At 41.1% G+C, this 21,018-nt stretch overlaps 1 protein-coding gene across 1 annotated transcript in view; it reads right to left on the bottom strand.

Annotated features, from left to right (window-relative positions):
- LOC139464910 (ferric-chelate reductase 1-like) overlaps nt 1-21,018 on the bottom strand; it is a 126,668-nt gene that overhangs the window by 33,793 nt on the left and 71,857 nt on the right. The window contains exon 2 of the mRNA XM_071246501.1: nt 7,705-7,900. Coding sequence (XP_071102602.1) covers nt 7,705-7,900 — 196 coding nt within the window. The remainder of the gene's footprint in view (nt 1-7,704; nt 7,901-21,018) is intronic.

Here is a 21,018-nt window from a genome sequence, read left to right as displayed (position 1 = left end):
CATGTAGTGTCACCTCAAACCAACATATCCCCTACTTCATTTGCCATATATATTTATAATTATATCAATATGTTATATATTAAATACCTTGATGCGGCGTCAAACAATGAATGAATGAATGCATGAATGCATGAATGAATGAACGAACGAACGAACGAACGAACGAACGAACGAATGAATGAATGAATATTTTGGGGAGTCAAAGCGTAAAAAAGTATTTTGTCTCTTTGACATTGGTATTATCAATTTAATATTTCATTCTAGAGAACAAAAGGTCAATTGTCTGGTCGTCGGAAACTCCAGCGTGTTCTCGTTTGGCCTTGTATAAGGTAACAGATTTCAAGAACCACAGCTACACACGCAGTCACCCTTGAGTATATTCTGAGCCAATGCTTTTGTAGAAAGTGGGTTCGTACGAAAATATCTATACAGACAACTATTAAATGTTTATATTTCAGTAACAATCTACGACATCCAAATGAGTCAGTTCGTGAATAAACGTAACTTCTTGGAGATTTACTCATTAAACAATCAATCAAATAACTTTCCTCGTATAAAGTAGCGCCACACTAGCGGACAAGGCAAATAATTTGAATCATTTGTGCTGTAAAAGCTCATACAGGTGAATTTGACTGTTTTATATTTCAATAATGCCGACAGGTGTGAATTACAGCCTGTTCCTCTATGGGATGGACGTTAGGGAGGCCTGGGCTCACATGCACAAAGCTGTCTTAGCGCAACGACGATCGTAATTCCCACATTCAAGCGTTCATGTAAAAAACTGCACTGGCGCTTAGTCAGCACTCGAAGAATACTTCAACTGTACGATCCTTCACTTCAACATAGTTTCACAAGAGTTCTAGCGCTAAGTTCGCTTCGTGCAGGTGGGCCTAGGGTCGTATATGACGTGTTCGCCACACACCTATGACGCGGGTTCGATTCCCCCACATCACGACAATGGTGCAATGTTTGAAGCCATTGAGGTTCACTACCGTGATAACGCTTGTTTGAAAACCACACTATAAAAGAGCACCATGATTACTCAGTGAGTCAGTGAGTGACTGAGTGAGTGAGTATGGTTTTACGCCGCTTTTAGCAATATTCCAGCAATATCACGGCGGGGGACACCAGAAATGGGCTTCACACATTGTACCCATGTCGGGAATCGAACCCGGGTCTTCGGCGTGACGAGCGAACGCTTTAACCAGAAGTCTACCCGACCGCCCCTACTCTATTACTGACTAAAGGAGGAAATAATTCTGTATTTTCGCCCTCCCGTACACCAAATGCATCAATGGTAAACACTCGGTGTTGGCTCGAGGTAGGTACGAATAACATGAAAATGATAATAAAATCACCACCTTCATAAACTTTGGAAAAATACCACTCCGAAAATTCAGAAGAACAAATATAATTGATTTGGTCTATTGCAGCCAAAAGGCGACGGGACAAAATCATAATATTTTTCTTACCCGCGAAGAAACTAACTCAGTCCAACCAGACACGGCCCCACAGAGATAGCGGACTTGATCGAATGTATATATCTTTGCTTATTGTAAACCATGCCAGTGACAACAATAGAGGATTCACAAATATAAAACCCCAATCAAATAAACTTTATATTTCAGGTAGCTATGACATAACCAAAGAAAGAGCGAGTGTGGTTGGATACTGTCTTAGGAACAGCAATACTGTTGAGTGAGTGGGTTGTGTTTAAAGCCCCTTTGAACAGTATTTCAGTAACCTCATTGAGTGCCAGCTTGATGTGGGATTAAATCCCGAAGTGACCTGAAAATTCACAAATATATATAATTTTAATTTTTTGATAAGCTCTACAAACAATGATACACTACAGCATCAGTCCATGTTTATTTATCATGCAATGTTATGTAGACACAATGTAATATATTAGTATATACCAGTTATGTCATGATGGCGTAATGTACTACAAACATGTGGCCTTGTCGAATAAAGAAAGAGATTATTCCATCAAATACTGTTCAAAGTGACGTTAATCTTACTTACTCACTCATTCCAGACAAAACCCAGCTCTTGGCCATTTATTTGCTGGTAATCCCTTAACCAGTACTGGCATGTGCTTCGTTGCCACTCTCACAGTGCAGTCTCTGATATCGATCATTTAGAATTCGAGCAAGATTATACCTGCTGAACAGACTTAATTCGATGTAAGAGTTGATTAACGACAATTCGAGTAAAAACGGAGCTTAAAGTTTTTGTAGGAAACAAAATGCGTCACACGTCCAATAACACAGGAGGTGAAAGAAGAGCTTTCACAATTGAGTTAAACAACAGAAATAGATTGAATGATATCTACGGACAATCGTTTATTGCATCGAGTTTTAACGGTTTAAATGATCACGATGTCTGCACTGACACTTGGTATTATCCAAGAGGCGCCGTAGACTTCATGAAGCATGGCACATAAACGGCGGGATCTGCTTCGATCAAATTAAACAAATCGATCAAAAAGAAAAAACATCTGCTTCAAGTGACAGTTAAAAAGTAGTGGACGCTTCTTTTTCAATGTTATTTTTTCATTTTCCCCGCAACATAAAAACGAATTGATTAAGTACTTAAGTCGTGGATGTTTTTCTGCTCTCTCATGGCATCGGCGTCAAACGGTATTGCGATGTCCCTGTAAACGAATACTCTGACCCTACATGCATGCGGAATGAGTGTTTTTTGTTCTTTGTTTGTTGTTTTATGCTCTTCGGAACAATCACATTTAAATCTTTTAGTCTGATACGATACCTCTCTACGTGAAGATCTGAGGACCATATAAGGTCACATCTGAAGGGAATACGCTTTGATGTATCCGCTGTGTAGCCGCGTACCCTAGGCAGACATATGGAGATTGGGATGCGAAGCGATTGTTTGTCGCCAGAGAGCCAGATTACAAATGTGTTTATGTTGAGGCTCTGTGCATCACGTTGGTTGGTTGGTTGGTTTGTTGTTTAAAGCCGCACTCAGCAATATTCCAGCTATATGACGGCGGTCTGTAAATAATCGAGTATAGACCAGACAATCCAGTGATTGATATCATGAGCATCGACCCACGCAATTGGAACCGATGACATGCATGAAGCAAGTCAGCGAGTCTGACCACCCGATGCCGTTAGTCGCCTCCTACGAGATACTCGCCTCCTACGTGATAGTCGCTTCCTACGTGATAGTCGCCTTTTACGGCAAGCATGGGTTGCTGAAGACCAATTCTACCCCGGATCTTCACGGGTCCTGTGCATCACGTACATGTCATTATGTATTACGTGAAGAGTTGCGTCCCTTGGGCACGCCAGAAACCTATGATTGTGGGTTCGAGTCCCGGTTCACCCGATTATGTTTCTCTTTTTGTCAGCACCATACGTTGGTTTCACCGAAGTGGTAAACGTCTGAGACCTGCATCACTTCGCGCTTTCCAACCACATTAAGCTGACACGCCGTGATATAACTGGAATACTGTTAAAAGCGGCGTTAAACCCAACTCACTCACTATTACGTGAAGGGAGATTGAATTGCAACAATTAAGAAGATAGCACAGAGACCGGCAAAACGTCTGTTGCCAAGCTGTAGCAGGTTACATGGAAATGTATCACAACATCGAATATAAAGGTTTGTCAGGTGAAAAAATAGGGCGCTACGCTCACCTTTTCGCGAAAACATGGTATCATCACTATTTGTTAACGATGCATAAACACAGTTTTAACATCAAGAACCCTTCGACGTTCATTTATTCAATTAAGGATCGGATTGTTAGATCTCATGACAAATGAAGGAAGGAAAATGTCCACTGAAAAGTCGAAGAGGCTGTGCCCATTATGCCATTCAGCTATAGAAAATGAAATTCATACTACTTTTGCCTGTCCTTATCGTCGTGATCTAAGAAGAAAGTTTATACCAGAACGCTATCTATCAAATTATACTGTACCTGCTTTTATTTCTCTTCTTTCTTCAAAAGATGATGCTGTCATATTAAAACTGGTTATATATGTTAAAAATGCAATTTCTCTCCGAAATAAATGGTTAAACATGAGTATATATCCAAATATGTAAAACTACTTATTTGTAACTCTCTTGTATATGGGCCGGAGGCCTTACATACAATAAATATCTTTGACTTGACGCACGATCATAATAAAGTCAGAATCGTGCAATCGACGCAGTTTTGGGCAGACATTTCTTATGAATATGGGAAAGGTTTTGTCGCTTTTATTCAACGATGTAATATAAGGTAAGATAAAGATTAAAAACGTACATACACTACAATGTATATGATTGTACACTCTGGGTACAGTCAATGTAAAAATGACCGAGCAGGATTGAGTTGTCAAACCTCTGGAGAACCAACTTCCATAGCTATTTGTGACTGCGTACATTTCATGAACAGGCTGCCTTCAATGTGTCTCTGACAGGTTTTAGACAACGTATCAGATGAAAGTCCTCAGATCGGCTCCAGACTCATCTTTCAGATACCACATAACTGTCATGACCTGAGAGTATGCGTCAGGTCCTACTCCTTACGTACTGGTTTCAAAATACTATGGGTTTCTTTCATAGATCATGATATCTTGGTCGGGAACTTGACAACAGGAGGGTTCTAGCTATGATGCCAACATACAAATATTTCTTTGAGGGGTTTGCAGAAGGTTTAGCCGGATGTACACAAGATGGTCCTATGATGGTTTCCAACAGAATAACCAGAATGGCTTCCAGCAGGTTTTCAAGCAGTATTTCAACCAACGTTTCGGAAGGGTTTCCGTCATTTTTCCATCATTGTTTCCATCAGTTTCTTAGAGGGTTCCAAAAGTATTTCTACAAAAGGTAGCAGAAGGGTTTCCGTCATCGTTCCAGCATTATTTCTAAAGGTTTCAGGGGCACGGGTGGCCCAGTCATCTAAGGCACCGTGATACGCTGTGCAGAGTTGCGTCCCTTGGGCACGCCAGAAACCTATGATTGTGGGTTCGAATCCCAGATTGCCCCGATAATTTTTTTAGGTTTGTCAGCACCATACCCGTGCTCGTGGTTTCACCGAAGTAGTAAACGTCTGAGATCTGCATCACTTAAGGCTTTCCTCCAAAATTAAGCTTACACGCCGCGATATGACTGGAATACTGTTAAAAGCAGCGGTAAAAAACAACTCACTAACGCACTCAAAGAAACCAAGTGCTTAAACAGTTTAATAAACTATCATCGAAATTACAATTTTAACAAAGAAATTATTCTCTAAATACTGTATTCGAACACAAGTGGGTCGCTCACAATGTGTTAGTATTAATCCAACAGAGGGTGTCAATCTGCTTCGTAAACACCACCCCCAACCGCGGATTGTGATGCGTGGATATCATGCAGTCCCGCCATGACACTTTCTTAAATCACTGCTCTCTTACTTCAGAAGGAACCTCGCACATGCTATTTATGTGGTGTAATGGAGGTTTACATCCATCATAGTGTTTATTGGTTATTTTTCGATTGACGTATTTTTTCTTCAGCCTTTTCGCTGCAATTATTCCGGTGTGACATGATCCAGATATAATCAATCTCCTGGTTAAACTTCCCCGTTCTACGATATTTTTCATAAGGAAAATTAACTTGCTATTTCCAGCGTTTAAGAAGAAAATAAATCGACATGAAATGATTGAACACTTTCAAGAATAATCAAATACATAAATCTCTTTTGAGGGAGTTTTTGTCGGACCGTAGGCTGACTGATCAGAAAACAAGCAAATTATCCATTTTAATTAAATATAACTCATATTGTAATATCCAGTCGTGCCTTAACATGTCCATCACTGGTATCCAATATCCGTGGGGATCCTGGGTTAGAGTGAGTGAGTGAGTGAGTATGTTTTTTACGCCGCTCTTAGCAATAGTTCAGCAATAATACGGCGGGGGACACCGGAAAATGGGCTTCACACATTGTACCCATGTGGGGAATCGAACCCGGGTCGTCAGCGTGACGAGCCAAAGTTTTAACCACTTGGCTCCCCACCGCCCCGATTTGGGTTAGAATTCGTCAAGACTAGCCTATGCTGGTTGTAAGAGACGACTTAATGGATCGGGTGGCTATGCTCGATGACTTGGTAGATTGCGTGTCATCGTACTCCGACGGCGTGGAAGTTGGTCATGATGTCAATCACTGGATTGTCTGGTCCAGACTCTATTATTGACGGGCCACCGTCACATAGATGAAATATTGCTGACTGCGGCAATCAAACAAGCGTGGGTATCTAAAGGACGTTTACCACTTATTTCGACAATCATCTATGTTATTTATAAATCATGTTACTTCGTTTAATTTTTTACCTCGAAGTCATCTTCAAAGAAAAAAAACCCTCTATTAAAATATATATATTAAATATGTTTTATTGAAATCTATGTATGTTCGACATGTTATTTATTTGTTTTCATATTTGAAACATAAATATTTCAAACTTCCTTCATGTTTATTTTTACAATCCACTGATTAATGCCTAAAAAGGTCTTGCAAGTGAATCATATTTTAACATCGCATTTAGACAGTTTCATAGAAGTGTCTCACACTAGTTAAAATGACATTCACAGAGTGAAAGGGGGCGGTCGGTAAGCCTAGTGGTTAAAGCGTTCGCTCGTCTCCAAGGCCGGAAAATAATCAGTCTCGATTATCCGACCAAACAGACTTCATTGGCCGTAAAAGGAAATTTAGCCGTGAAAATTATATGAACTATATGATCACAGCAGGTGTTTGCGAAAAAGGAAAGCAGTCCATTGGGTGTAAAAGGAAAAATAGCAGTGAAAGTTATGTGAATTGAAAATCAGTGATGACATCAGGTGTTTACCCAAGAGTGAGCATGGTCTGCACCACCGGTTGCCCTCAAGCAGTTCTTGTGGCAAACGTCATATGTTTAAGGGGCGGTCGGGTAGCCTAGTGGTTAAAGCGTTCGCTCGTCACGCTGAAGACCCGGGTTCGATTCCCGACATGGGTACAATGTGTGAAGCCCATTTCTGGTGTCCCCCGCCGTGATATTGCTGGAATATTGCTAAAAGCGGCGTAAAACCATACTCACTCACTCATATGTTTAAGCGTTAACCCATTATCTATTACTCGCGTAGCCACTTTTCCCAGGTGTTTGAAGGTGTTTTTTATTGAGTCAGTTTCTGTCACCAGAGGTGGTACATGAGCAATACAATTATTAACAATTATATGTATGACTTATGACACAGCAAGAAATCTATCTTCTACTAAAATCAAGAATACGATGAGCTTTGATAATGTTTCATTGATAACAGATATACGTTTGGTGTTCATTAGTTTTGAAAATTTAAATATTTTTGGCCAGTCGTACTTGTACTTATAAACCAAGATAGCTCGTTTATTGGATAGCGAATTACACCGTTATGGAACAGCCAGGTCACATACTGGGGTCATCTCCGGTATGAAGGTGTTCGTGACCTACTCGGACCAAGAAGCCCACATGGTCATATTCAAATACAAAGACAAACAAAACATTTGCAAACACTAACGACCCGTAACTATCCGGGATAGAATAGGTCTTCAGCAACCAGTGATTGCCGTAAAAGGCGACTATGCTTGTCATAAGAGGCGACTCGTCCATTTACAGACCGCCGTCATATTGCTGGACTATTGCTGCGTTGCGGCGTTAAACAACAAAGAAACAAAGAAACAAATATACAAAAGCAAACACTTACACAATGTTTACCCCGCTGGAAGTTAATGTGTGGATATCCAGTTTTTCCTTGGAACGCCCTGTACCAGGTACAACCACTGTGTCATTGGGATACGTGCATGACGTAATCTTCACATTTGATGACGTAGGCAGAAAGTGTGCACCATCTTCTGTCATTATCCACATGCGTTCCACTCTCGGACAGCGTCGAATAACAACTGCAATGGAGACACAAAGAAGGTGAGTGAGTGCGTTTATATCTCGTTTCAACAAAAGTCATGCAATTACACGAAAGGGGACTCCAAGAATTGGTGTAACACATGTACCTATGGACATGTACTGTCGCGAATTACGGAATATCTAGAAATATGAATGACAGTATTCCAGTTATATCGCGGCGTGTCAGCTTAATGTGGGAGGAAAGCCCGATGTGATGCAGGTCGTAGACGTTTACCACTTCGGTGAAACCCACGAGCACGGGTGTGGTGCTGACAAACCTACAAACATAATCCGGGAGAACCGGGATTCGAACCCACAATCATAGGTTTCTGGCGTCTCCAAGAGACGCAACTCTGCACAGCGAATCGCGGCGCCTTAGACGACTGGGCCACCCGTGCCCCCAGAAATATAAATGAATCTTTCGGAGTTATATCTATTATATACTTCAGTGGGAAAAACTGTGTTTTCCAAAGTTGAGAACAGTGATATTTTCATTGCAGTGAACATAACACTTGATATTTCCCTCAGTGAACATAACACTATGACGGAACTTTTGTCACACAAGAGTTACCTCCCCTCTAATTGTCTCCCTTTATCGGAAGTGCCCCGCCCGTAGCGAACTATTGACTTCCTTTTTACGTTAGTCCCACATTGACAAGGCAAAATAATGACATATGGTCATTTATGGAGTTAATATAGCTTCATGCCGTTTGTTATTTTCTTGAAAATGTTTCGTTATAAACTGTAAATTTCTAATTCAAATCGTCAATCGAGACTGTTCGTTTCGCAAAGCGCCATTTTTGTTCCCTGAGTAGCGTGTTTCCTTTCGCGTCCAACAGCGGTCTCGTAGTTTTCAAGAATACTTTTGTTGTGGTAGATTTTGTATATAAGCACATGTATATGTATCATAAAGTTTCGTGAATTTCAACAGTTTTTGTTTATACTTTTTAAGCTTTTGCAAACATGAAACACTTTTGTCGCAAATACAAGGGGTGGTGACCCGCCCCTGTGTGTTAGGTAGGGAGGATTTACATTTCCTGGTGTTACATTGGTAATGAAATAATTTAATTTTCCTATAGACTACACAAAAAGTATATAATAAAAAGGATATTCCATGTGTCTCGTGAAATATCATATTTCTCTCATCTCGTGACGCGGAAAAAGGAGATATTTCACTCGACACATGAAATATCCTCTAAATATTATTCTATGTCATGAAAAAGCGCATGAACTATCAACCTGCCATCTGACGTAATGGTATCAATTATGACATCATGAAGAATGGTTGACGTCATATTATGTTGTTCTGAAGAATGAATCAACGTGATGTAATATCACCTCACCCGACAAATCATCATTAACAATCGCTAACATAATTATGCAATTATTAATTTCAACACGAGCTCTTTTCTACACTTATGAGTAATATAGCTAATGACTGCTGATGTGATCTTAAGGGGGAGGGTCTTTTACAAACAGAACAGGGCCCACATGCACAAAGTGAACTTAGAGCTATGACTGCCATAAATCAGTGTTAGGAATTAATCGTGTTACCGCTGAAGTGGGCCCAGTGTTACACTTGACAGGCTGTCAATGCAACGCGCTCTATCGCATTCAAACTCGATAATTTAATATATGCTATGTTTACTTATAACCATATGTTTTACAGGAGACCAATCACACAGTTCTTTAAATGTGTATGTCCCCAGAGAATATTATATAAAGCAAGCCAACTTTAAACTGTGTCCAATCACTCACATCCTCGCTGATTACATTTTCATGTAAGATTTAAAATTAAAAACCCCAACACATGACAATTGACAAGACAGGTAAAAAGATGGGAGCACAATAACACCAGTAAAACACAGAAAAACCCCAAACCTTTCAACGTCACAAACGATACCAATCCCTAACAGTACTGTCTCAAGACGTTTAAAACCCTGTCTTTAGTTTGTAGACGAACGTCGACGATTTAACAAGACTTAATCGTATAGAGGTCCAGTGCATCTAGGAAATCGTACAGTGTAGATATATCACCGTGATGACGCAGCGCAGAGCTGAGAAAATGCCAGTTTTACGACTTCTGGTGCTGTGATAAATGGTTTTGTATTCCCTGACGTGTGTCTAGCACAACTAGGTGACGTGAATCTTGCTGACATCAGACTGACCTCAGCCAAGACGGAAATTAGTTGATTATGCCAGTCATAGTGTAGCCATACGTTGGATGTTGATTAAATCGTATAAGCGGAGTGCATTATGGTTACATCATCTAACTTCCGTTCATTTTATCATGACCGCCTCCGTGGTCTAGTGGTAGAGCGTCCGCCCGGAGAGCGGAAGGTCCGGGGTTCGGTCCCCGACCGCGTCATGCCAAAAGACGTTAAAAGATGATACTTGTTGTTACCCTATCTGGTGCTCGGCATTAATTAAGGGGCTAAAACAAGGACTGGTTGGCTCGGAGTCAGTACACTGTGTCTGAGTGGGGTGTTCATGTTAAACTGCGGCATGGTATCTCAGTGAGGTAGCACTATAAATCGGCATCAGTCCGGACTAGTACAAGCAACCACACAAACACACACACGTACATGTACGTCGCTATATAAGTGCAATAATCTTGGACGCGACGTTAAACCCCATTTCACCTCACCTCATTTTATCATTGTTTTGTATATAACACGTCCCATTTTAATTCTGGAAACCCAAAAGTCCAGAAACTCTACGCTCTTTGCCCAGTCTCGGTTAAAGGTATTTACAAAATTAAACATGCCGTTTTCATGGGAACATACCAAGGAAGAAATGTTTTTAAAAAAATTGTTTAAAAACTCAATATTTAGACTATGTCGCCCATGGGCCTGCCCATGGGCGAAGTCTGGCCCATGGGTAGGCCCATGGGCAGGCCCATGGGCGAGAATATGTTCCTTTACTTAAAACTCATGTTTTTGTTTCGCAAATACATTTAATGTATTCATTCAAGTATCATGACACAAAATTTAACTCATTTTAACTTAATTCAACGATTTTATAGCGATATTGAAATATTTCGCACATGGGCGAGAAAAAGGTTTGGCCTATGGGCGAGAACATGTTCCTTTACTTAAAACTCATGATTTTGTTTCGCAAATACATCAAATGTATTAATATTTATTAAGTTGACGCACGCTGTCACAAACCAGGTGCTCAGTAAACTGTACTTCATCACCTGCCGTGGTAACCAAGAGGGACAACATTGAGTTACACTACAAAATGTGATATACCTGGTTGCTGGTTCCATTCACATCATGAACGTTCATGTGACAAAACTTTACCCGTGAAGATCCGGGGTAGAATAGATCTTCAGCAACCCATGCTTGCCGTAAAAGGCGACTATGCTTGTCGTAAGAGCTGACCAAAGGTCACATACTGGGGTCATCTCCGGTATGAAGGTGTTCGTGATCTACTCGGACCAAGAAGCCCACATGGTCATATTCAAATACAAAGACAAACAAAACATTTGCAAACACTAACGACCCGTAGATATCCGGGATAGAATAGGTCTTCAGCAACCAGTGATTGCCGTAAAAGGCGTCTATGCTTGTCATAAGAGGCGACTAACGTGATCGGGTGGTTAGGCTCGCTGACTTGGTTGATGCATGTCATCGTATCCTGATTGCGTGGATCGATGCTCATGATATCAATCTCTAGATTGTCTGGTTCAGACTCGATTATTTACATACCACCGTCATGCGGCGTTAAACAACAAAGAAACAAACAAACAAAATGTTTTTGAGCTGAATCTCCGACCACAAACGGATGATTAATAGGAACTTGACCAGATTATTATGTCCATCCAACAGGTTTATGAGTAATAGCTGAACCAATAGCTGAATTGGAGATTCGGTTTATTCGCTAACCAGATCGTGGTTACTAACGGAAACAAAGCGTTGATTTAAAGGACCTAAATTCTCTGCGTAGAGGCGCCTCAGCTTGTATAAATCCCAAACGTGTTTAGAACCACGAAACGTGTTTAAATTATGGGACAAGAAACGTGTTTAAATTACGTGGCAAGATAAGTGTTCAGGTTTGCGTTTTCAACACACATAAACACATTTTTTGACAGTAAACCAGTTTCAGTCCCCTCAGAACATGAGAAGATATTAATCTTAAACATTTAAGTGCAATTCTGTATTTAGAATCAATAATGTCCATAAAACAGTTTTTCAAATTAGAATACGGACTCAAACTCCTTTTGCAGATTCAAGTTAGCTTCTAGACCAGAGCGTAATGCACAGATCTTGGAAGACTCTGCCTCAGGCAAAGCAGAAAGAGATGCATTAACTTCTCAAGGATCCCTCCACAGAAAAACATCCTCATCTTTTGCTTAGAATGTACGAAACTAATCCTGCCACCATGCAGCCAACGGTACATGTGGGCAACAGGCGCCATGGAAACTGTCGCAAAACCAGAGAGAGTGAGTGAGTGAGTGAGTTGGGTTGAAAGCCGCTTTTAACAGTATTCCAGTTATATCACGGCGTGTCAGCTTAATGTGGGAGGAAAGCCCGAAGTGATTTACCACTTCGGTGAAACCCACGAACACGGGTATGGTGCTGACAAACCTTGAAACATAATCGGGGCGAACCGGGGTTCGAACCCACGGTCATAGGTTTCTGGCGTGCCCAAGGGACGCAACTCTGCACAGCGAATCGCGGCGCCTTAGACGACTGGGCTACCCGTGCCCCCGCAAAACCAGAGAGAACATCTCACTTTTCGTTTAGTGAAAAATCGTACATTCAGCTTTTTATTTTATCATTGGTAATTATATCGAAAGGAATTCTGAGTGAGTGAGAGAGTATGGTTTTACGCCGCTTTTAGGAATATTCCAGCAATACCACGGCGGCGGACACACATTGTAAATGGGCTTCACACATTGTACCCATGACGGGAATCGAACCCGGATCCTAGGCGTGACGAGCGAACGCTTTTACCACTAGGCTACCCGACCGCCCCCCGAAACGAATTCTGAAATCAAATTGTATTACAAATTGTACAAAGAGATGTAACGGCACAAAACTAGTCATTGTATTTCAGATTGTATTACCTTACCCGTGGTAAGGTACTCAACACAGTGTCATATAACTTCTTGTTATTGGATTCATGTGTGTGTGTGTGTGTGTGTGTGTGTGTGTGTGTGTAAATTACAATTAGCACATGGATCGCCCAGTTAATTACCCAGCACGATGCCAACCCATCCCATCCTCAATAACCAATGGTGCTTTGGGAAACGCTGTTCCATGAAAATTGGTCAGCTTTAACACAAAACCCAATAAAATGGCCTGGAAATGGCTAAAACAAGCGTGTTGCCATACCAGAATAAGTGGGATTCAATTTGCCTACGGGGGTTTAAAGAGCCACTGTGACCATTTTCCCAACGTCGCTACCACGAGGAAGAACCTGTCATCGCCACACCAGGAACTGGGCATTGCAATAATGGCATGCTGGGCGGAGGACAGTCGCTGCATCGTCTGTGACGTCAGAGCAGCACCAGGGGACGTGATACCGTCCACGTTTACAATGTGGTTAATTTCCTTACTACCGGGCGTAGTTAGGGTAATTACTTGAATGAGGGGTAGGCCTGAGTGCCCACATGCTGTGACATTTGCATGAGCACATACCGATTGTTAGTGGCTTCTGTGTATGCATTCTGATCAGGATATGCACGTTTAGCTTAGGCACGAGCTATTTAATATTTCAGTGTCTGGGTGTATGCCTGTCTGGATTTTGTTTGAGACAGGATGTGTTTTCAGGCGGCGCTGCAAGATAAACATTTGTTTCTCTGAACTTTGGCGATGAACATTTTTTTTCTATGAAATGGTCGTCCCCTTAAGAGAACCAAGGTATTGTAAACAGAAATGAGTGCTTGTTAAGTAAAGTCAGATTATTGTTTGTTTGTTTGTTGTTTAACGCCACACAATATAGTAGCGACAAAAACAATTCCATATTCATAAGAAATCGCTGCCCAAAACTGAGTCGATTGTACGATTCTGACAATATCATGAGCATGTGTTTAGGAATCACTATCAAATAGTGATGATGCTAGGTGTTCGCAAAAAGGTGGCACCCGTCACAAACACCTGCAAAGGCGAGTCAGATGTTCACCTAAACAAGTTTGGGAACATATGGTACAAGTCAAAATAGGGAATTGCATCAGATGTCATTTTTGTCACTGATGCGTCAACTTTAGAAATGTCCTCCACTTGTCCACCATAATATATTTTAAAAGCTTGACTTAGGCCTTGAATGTTTTAACCTTGATCAAACAACCCCTGAAAAAGATTTGTACGACACTCTTTGAAACCTTTGTACAAAGAGCATGCTCGATTGTACCTTAAAAAAATTGTGAAATGTAGACACCAAGGCTGGAGCTGCAGGAATATTGCTCGACTACGAGCATCATCCTTCGTAACTGGGATACGATGACATGTATCAACCAAGTCAGCGAACCTGACCATCCCGTTAGTCGCCCCTTATGACAATCCTGGGTCGCTCAAGACCAATTTTAACCCGGATCTTCAAAGGTCTCGAACGAGGGAGAGTAGAGCTTTGTGCAATATTCCACTCCTATCATTTGGACAATCTTCGGTTTGACGAGCGTGGCTTTAAAAACATGGCTTCCCGACTCTCTTGTCTGCGTTTCCAAGGAGGTCCCCCAAACCTGGGGAATTATATGAACATTGAATATGTATGTTAGGTGCGTGCCAATTCCCGCACAATGGAAACACATATAGTCCCTGTAGAGTCCACATAACATGTAATTAGCACGCCATCAATGAGCTGTGCATTGAAAATTAGGCAAGAATGCAGTTTACGGGACACCTTCCGCCATTTTGGTAAGTGATGTGCACGAGCGTATTCCTTGTTAACGGTTTCTAAGTTTTCAGACGCCATTTTTGTCGCCTCGCTAAAACAACAGGGGGTTTGGGGGCTTGCCCCCACTTAACGGCTTGAAGTCAATGCTTTCGTAAGTAACTGAAATGTTTAATTACCAAAGTAGATATAAAATACAATGTGCTCGCTAAAATGTGGCTCCAACGGATGTGACTGATGAGGTTGTCGCACGCCTTGATGGAACTTGTAATTTCGAGTACTTTTTCGATGTTGATGTCTCATTTTAGATGTTTATGCATCGCAATTTCAAAGTGTAATTATATTAAACCATACAAATGCAAGCGTGGTCATTTTTCTGCTTATTTTGAGCTTGATCGCCCTATTGTTCAAATAGTGATGCTGTCGCGTGCGGCATCAACAAAACATGGCGGATTGGTGTCCGGTATAATACATGTGTACCGAAAACTGACCTCAAGAATTCAAAACTGTTTAAGAATATATTACTTTGATTTTTTTCCTCATTAACTCACGGCATTGTTATTGTGCTGTAATCTTAGTGGTGCAGATTCTGTAACCCTGTTGAGAGCTAACGAGCCGGAAAATGGAGGCCTTAAAAAGACGGGGAAAAAATTGTAGGCAGAATTACTTCCCTTCGCCAATATACAGCGGAAACTTTTATGACATTAGAAATTCGCTCACCACAGTGACATGATAGATATTTCGGCATGTGAATTGGTGCACATAAAATATTTATATATTTTTTAGCAGGGAAGTAAAGTAGGACCAGCGGGATTTGAACACTGGCAAAAAACAAAATGTCCTAATGGTTGTTGTGCTCAATAAGGTTGTAGGGAATATTGATATTCCTAAGTACAACCTGGTGGGAATATTGATGTGTTCATTCAGTTCTGTCAAGGGTATAGCTTAATTAAGGCTGATTAATGGACACATGCTGCGTTGGGGATACAGTGTGATGAGGCTATTCATAACATGTGCTCTTACTAGCTCGGCAGAACGAAGGTTTGCATAGACATTACCATCTAGACCCCTAACGACTTTTTAAGCTTGATCGTTTGAGGAATATTGAAATTAGAGGTGTGTCACGTGGGCGTATTCTTGGTGTCTCTTTTGAGCAAATCAGGTGCGTGTACCCGCCATTGTGTAGTTTTTTTATTGTTTTTTTATCGTTTTAAGAAAGACGCACCTGTTATAAATGGGCTTCCGCCCAAGTGGCAGAAAGCCCATGACATAAAGCACAACTTATCAGTACATCTTACTTTGTTTTGTTTTTACAGAAAATAACATACTTCTCACTCACACATTCAGTCTAGTTTATATATCATATTGCAGTTAAGGAAAGTACATGGTCTCAAACATTAAAATCTTAAGTACAAAACTAAAATTAAATTGAAAGCTGCTCCTCATTTTCGAAAAGTTGATGATACAGCATCCAAGCACCATATAATTTCTGTTGATTACCTGTCTTGAAAGCAATATCTTTTTCAATGTTGTATCGTGACAAAGCTTCCTTTTTATAAACATGAAAATAAGGTTTTGTATTTTGTAATTTGCATCTATAAATATAGAATTTTGCAATTAGTAAAAGTAAAAGCCATTGTGTAGTTACCAGGTACTGTTATCAGGTTAAAATACAACATGACAGCTCCACGAATTGGTACATGATGCTGTGAATGAGTGACCTTAGTTGATAAGTTGTTGTTGTTGTTTGTTTGTTTGTTGTTTCACGCCGCACCCAGCAATATTCCAGCTATATGACGGCGGTCTGTAAATGATCGAGTCTGGGCCAGACAATCCAGTGATCAATATCATGAGCATCGATCCACGCTATTGGGATCGATGACATGCATCAACCAAGTCAGCGAGCCTGACCACCCGATCCCGTTAGTCGCCTCTTACGACAAGCATTGTCGCCTTTTACGACAAGCATGGGTTGCTGAAGACCTATTCTATCTCGGGTCTTCAGTTGATAAGTTCATGAATGTCATCGCCACAGCGCAAATGTCGACTTTATCAGGTCATGAGAATTAGATGAGATGCACATGTTATTGTGACCTGAACATGTTGATACATTTGTAAATAGAAATCTCCACTCTATCAATTCACAAGATGAGATAACCATGTTATTGTGACCTGACACAGTTGATACTTTCGTGAGTTGACGACCCTATCAGGTCACGAAAAGAAATTTATATGCAACTTCTTATATGACAGTGTATTGTATTGTTAAACAATGATTGTAACTGAATTATATTGTTTTCTGTTGAGATTCGTTTGAAGCTCGTTGCATTGTATTTGGACAGTGATTAGTTATCAGGGAAGAAGTATTATTTACTGTAAGCAGTGGTGAGGAAGTTACTATATTTAGATACTTGTTTGATGTGTAAACTTCCGAAACAGCTGGATGTCAAATGTTAGATAAACATGTGGAATATTCTGTCATGTGATGGAAAGTTCTGAAAGCTAGTCAGACAATTGATGTTGAGCCGGAGCATGACTGTCTCATCTCACATTTCATTACATCAAGACCAGCTTTCGTGTGAAGATCACTCATCACCCCGGATTCCAAGCCAAGGCCCATCTCGGAAGCTTCACCACTGTCGCTGCTGGGTGAATATATTATTACATGTGACTGTTGCTATCACCACTGTATTTTACATTATATGTTGCCATTGAATATTGTAGTTCAATACTATTGTTTACTGCCATTGTAATTGCTGTGCAGTAATTTGTATTGATTTGTAAACTTAGTAAATGTTGTAGTACATTTGTTAATTGTATACAATTTGTTGGTGGTTTGGTTCACACTAAGCTATGTTACGTACAGATATCCGGGTTAACATATTGTTTCAATTTGGGAATCGACACGTCACACACTGCATTACAAGTGCCGGACTATGAACCACTGATATATCTGGTCTCGACTATTTAAAGACCGACAGACTTGAGACTGCGACGTGACATAGCACCGACTGGCTCCCCCTGCATTCCTGATGAGGTGAGGTGAAATGAGGTTTAACGTCCCGTCCAAGATTATTGCACTTATATAGCGACGTACATGTACGTGTGTGTGTTTGTGTGGCTGCTTGTACTAGTCCGGACTGATGCCGATTTATAGCGCTAGCCCACTGAGCTACCATGCCGCAGTTTAACATGAATACCCCACTCAGACACAGTATACTGACTCCGAGCCGACCAGTCATTGTTTTAGCCCCTTAATGCCGAACGCCAGACAGGGTAACAACAAGTATCATCTTTTAACGTCCTTTGGTATGACGCGGTCGGGGATCGAACCCCGGACCTTCCGCTCTCCGGACGGACGTTCTACCACTAGACCACGGGAGCGGTTCCCGGCATTTCTGTACACAACACACAGCAGACTGACTCCAAAAATACGAAATATCAAGAAAGCGATAGATATGTCAGAATGTTTAAAACACTAATGGGTTCATAAAGGAATTACATATCGCTGTAAAAGTCGTGATATATTCTACAAAAACACACCTTGGCTTGTTGATTTCTTGTTGGTTTTATTATTTCTAATCATGAAAGCACCTGGATATTGACGTGTAGGGATTCGTATTTCAACGCTTACCAACCTTTCAGAATGACGAGAAGGTCTCTATTATGACAAGGATGTATCAGCTGGAATACAGTGGCGTCGACAACTTTGCTGCGCTTCCTACTTATTACAGATACTGATCAACGTAGTCTCAGCTCTTTTGGGGGCAAGGACGGCCCAGTCGCCCGGAGCGCCGCAATTCGCTGTGCAGAGTTGCGTTCCTTGGGCACACCAGAAACCTATGATTGTGGGTTCGAATCCGGGTTCGCCCCCATTATGTCTCTAGGTTTGTCAGCACCATACCCGTGCTCGTGGGTTTCACCGAAGTGGTAAACGTCTGAGACCTGCATCACTTCGGGCTTTCCTCTCACATTTTGCTTACACGCCGCGATATAACTGGAATACTGTTAAAGGCAGCGTTAAACCAAACTTACTCACTAAATCACTCTGAACTCCTTTATATTTTGGAGAGGCTATCAAGCCTCAAGACCTTGTTTGTAATATTATTTCTGGTGTCCCCGCCGTAATATTGCTGGAATGTTGCTAAAAGCGGCGTAAAGCCATACTCACTCACTATACACATACGTATGCGTACTAGTCATTACTCACTATTGCTGAGGTCAGCATTTGGACCGACCCATATACATTAAGTGTCCCCAAGAGATGGCCCAGTCATCTCAGGAACGAAAAGTTGCTGTGCAGAGTTGCGTCCCTTATTCGCGCCAGGATCCGTTGATCATGCGTTGAACTATGAGATTGGTCCTGATTAAGAGCATTGGTTCGTCATCACAGTGCAATCTGTTTGTATTTGGCTTTTCTCCTACATTAAACTGAACCCCTGATTGACCTCGAATTGACACCTCGAATGTAGGAAAAGGAACCAAATTTATATTATCTGTCCTATCCTGGTTCACAAAGAATAAAAACGGGATATAAACGATGATATAAACGCGGGACATTCACGTCCCACAAATCTGGATGTAAAATCCTGAATATTTAGGTGAGTTAGTGGGAGAAGAAGGACCGACCTTTTTTGAAATTCTGGGGATTGGGTTTAAAATACAAACTTGTCAATACCGAACAAGCATAATTTTGCTTAGTTTTTTTTCAGAATAAATAATTTTTCCTGATACACATTGTGTTGTTGGTAAAAAAGTTTGGCCTCTTCTGAAGAGAGAATATATTGTAGTAGTTGTGAAAAACAATATTCTATCTCTTTTATAACAAGAATCATCCCCCTCCCCCGAAATATGGGTAAGAGGCGACTATCGGGATCGGGTGGTCAGGCTCGCTGATTTGGTTGAAGCATGTCATCGATCCCAATTGTATGGATCGATACTCATGATATCAATCACTGGATTGTCTGGTCCAGATTCGATTATTTACAGACCGCCGTCATATAGCTGGAATATAGTGGAATGGAGTACGCGGTTAAACAACAAACCAACCAACCAACCGAAATATGGACTGGTCCCTTGGGGTACTTTAATAGTTGGTAGGTGAATACGGGTAACTGAATCATAAAGAGAGTTGGTCCAATCCCAGGACCGAAGCTAGTGCGAGGCGTATCTGACCGGTCTTACTTCAGTCCTGGAACCCTTAACCGAACAGTTGTCTCTACAATACCTGTAATAAAATGGCGCCAACAAACGTTTGTTATAAAGACGCCACCGTAACCATTAAACGAACACAGAGTGAAAGAAAATCTGAAAACAAATCCGTTTTTTTTCAATTTTCTCTTTCACGCCAACCCAGACTCCAGTCTCAGCGGATAACGACCAAACCATGATGGCGGGCAGCCAGCACGGGCGCGTAAGTTGATGGAGCTGTATCGAACCTGTTGTTAACGTCATAGTGGCAACCATCTGCATTCGTTACAAAACCTTTTACTCAAAAAATGATACTTTCTAGACAACGAGGCACCAGCATGGATTTAACAACACTGAACTACTCTGATTTACCCAGGAATCATTGAAAAGCACAATGTTCCATTTTTTTTTACAATTAATGTTTTTCGCGTTTTCGTGACAGCGAAGGCCATATGTTAAACTAATCTTAGAAGGTTATTTCCATGTGAGAGGCAAAACCACTTCCGAGACTTCATCATCCCATGTTCCCTTGACAGCAATTCAGGAGGTCGATGGTGGATAAAAGTTTGGTGGGAATGGGGAGGGGGTTATTAGATTTGCAAGTTTTCGATTCGGCAAGATCAATTACTCAGAATTTTTAAAATTAAAGTAAATAAATAACAGCTCAAATTGACATGTCTTTAACATGAAAAAACGAGTGTGTGTGTGTGTGTGTGTGTGTGTGTGTGTGTGTCTGTGTCTTTCTCTCTCTGTGTCTCTCTCTATGTCTGTCTCTCTCCGTGTCTCTCTCTCCCTTGGGGACCGACAACTTCATTGTCTATGGAGGGCCCTGGGATGTTGTGTGGAGCGGAGATATTTTTTTCAGTTACAGCAGCACACCAGATGTTTGTAATTAACACTGTGACCCTTAATATGTTTTGACAATTTTATTTGTGGCAGACAATTTATTTTTTTGAATTGTCTGACAAATATATTTGCAAGCAATTTCTGGGACGATATGTTTAATTACGAAAAGTTTGAGATGCTGTTTAAGCCCACTCTCGACACTTTTTTATTCTTCGTAGATTACAAGTTAACTGCTCCAACT

Source organism: Haliotis cracherodii, unplaced genomic scaffold (genome assembly GCF_022045235.1).
Source record: "Haliotis cracherodii isolate W230 unplaced genomic scaffold, xgHalCrac1.p SCAF_17, whole genome shotgun sequence".
Classification (NCBI taxonomy): domain Eukaryota; kingdom Metazoa; phylum Mollusca; class Gastropoda; order Lepetellida; family Haliotidae; genus Haliotis; species Haliotis cracherodii.
The sequence above is the reverse complement of the archived record's forward strand: the minus strand, read 5'-3'. Positions and strand labels throughout refer to the sequence as shown.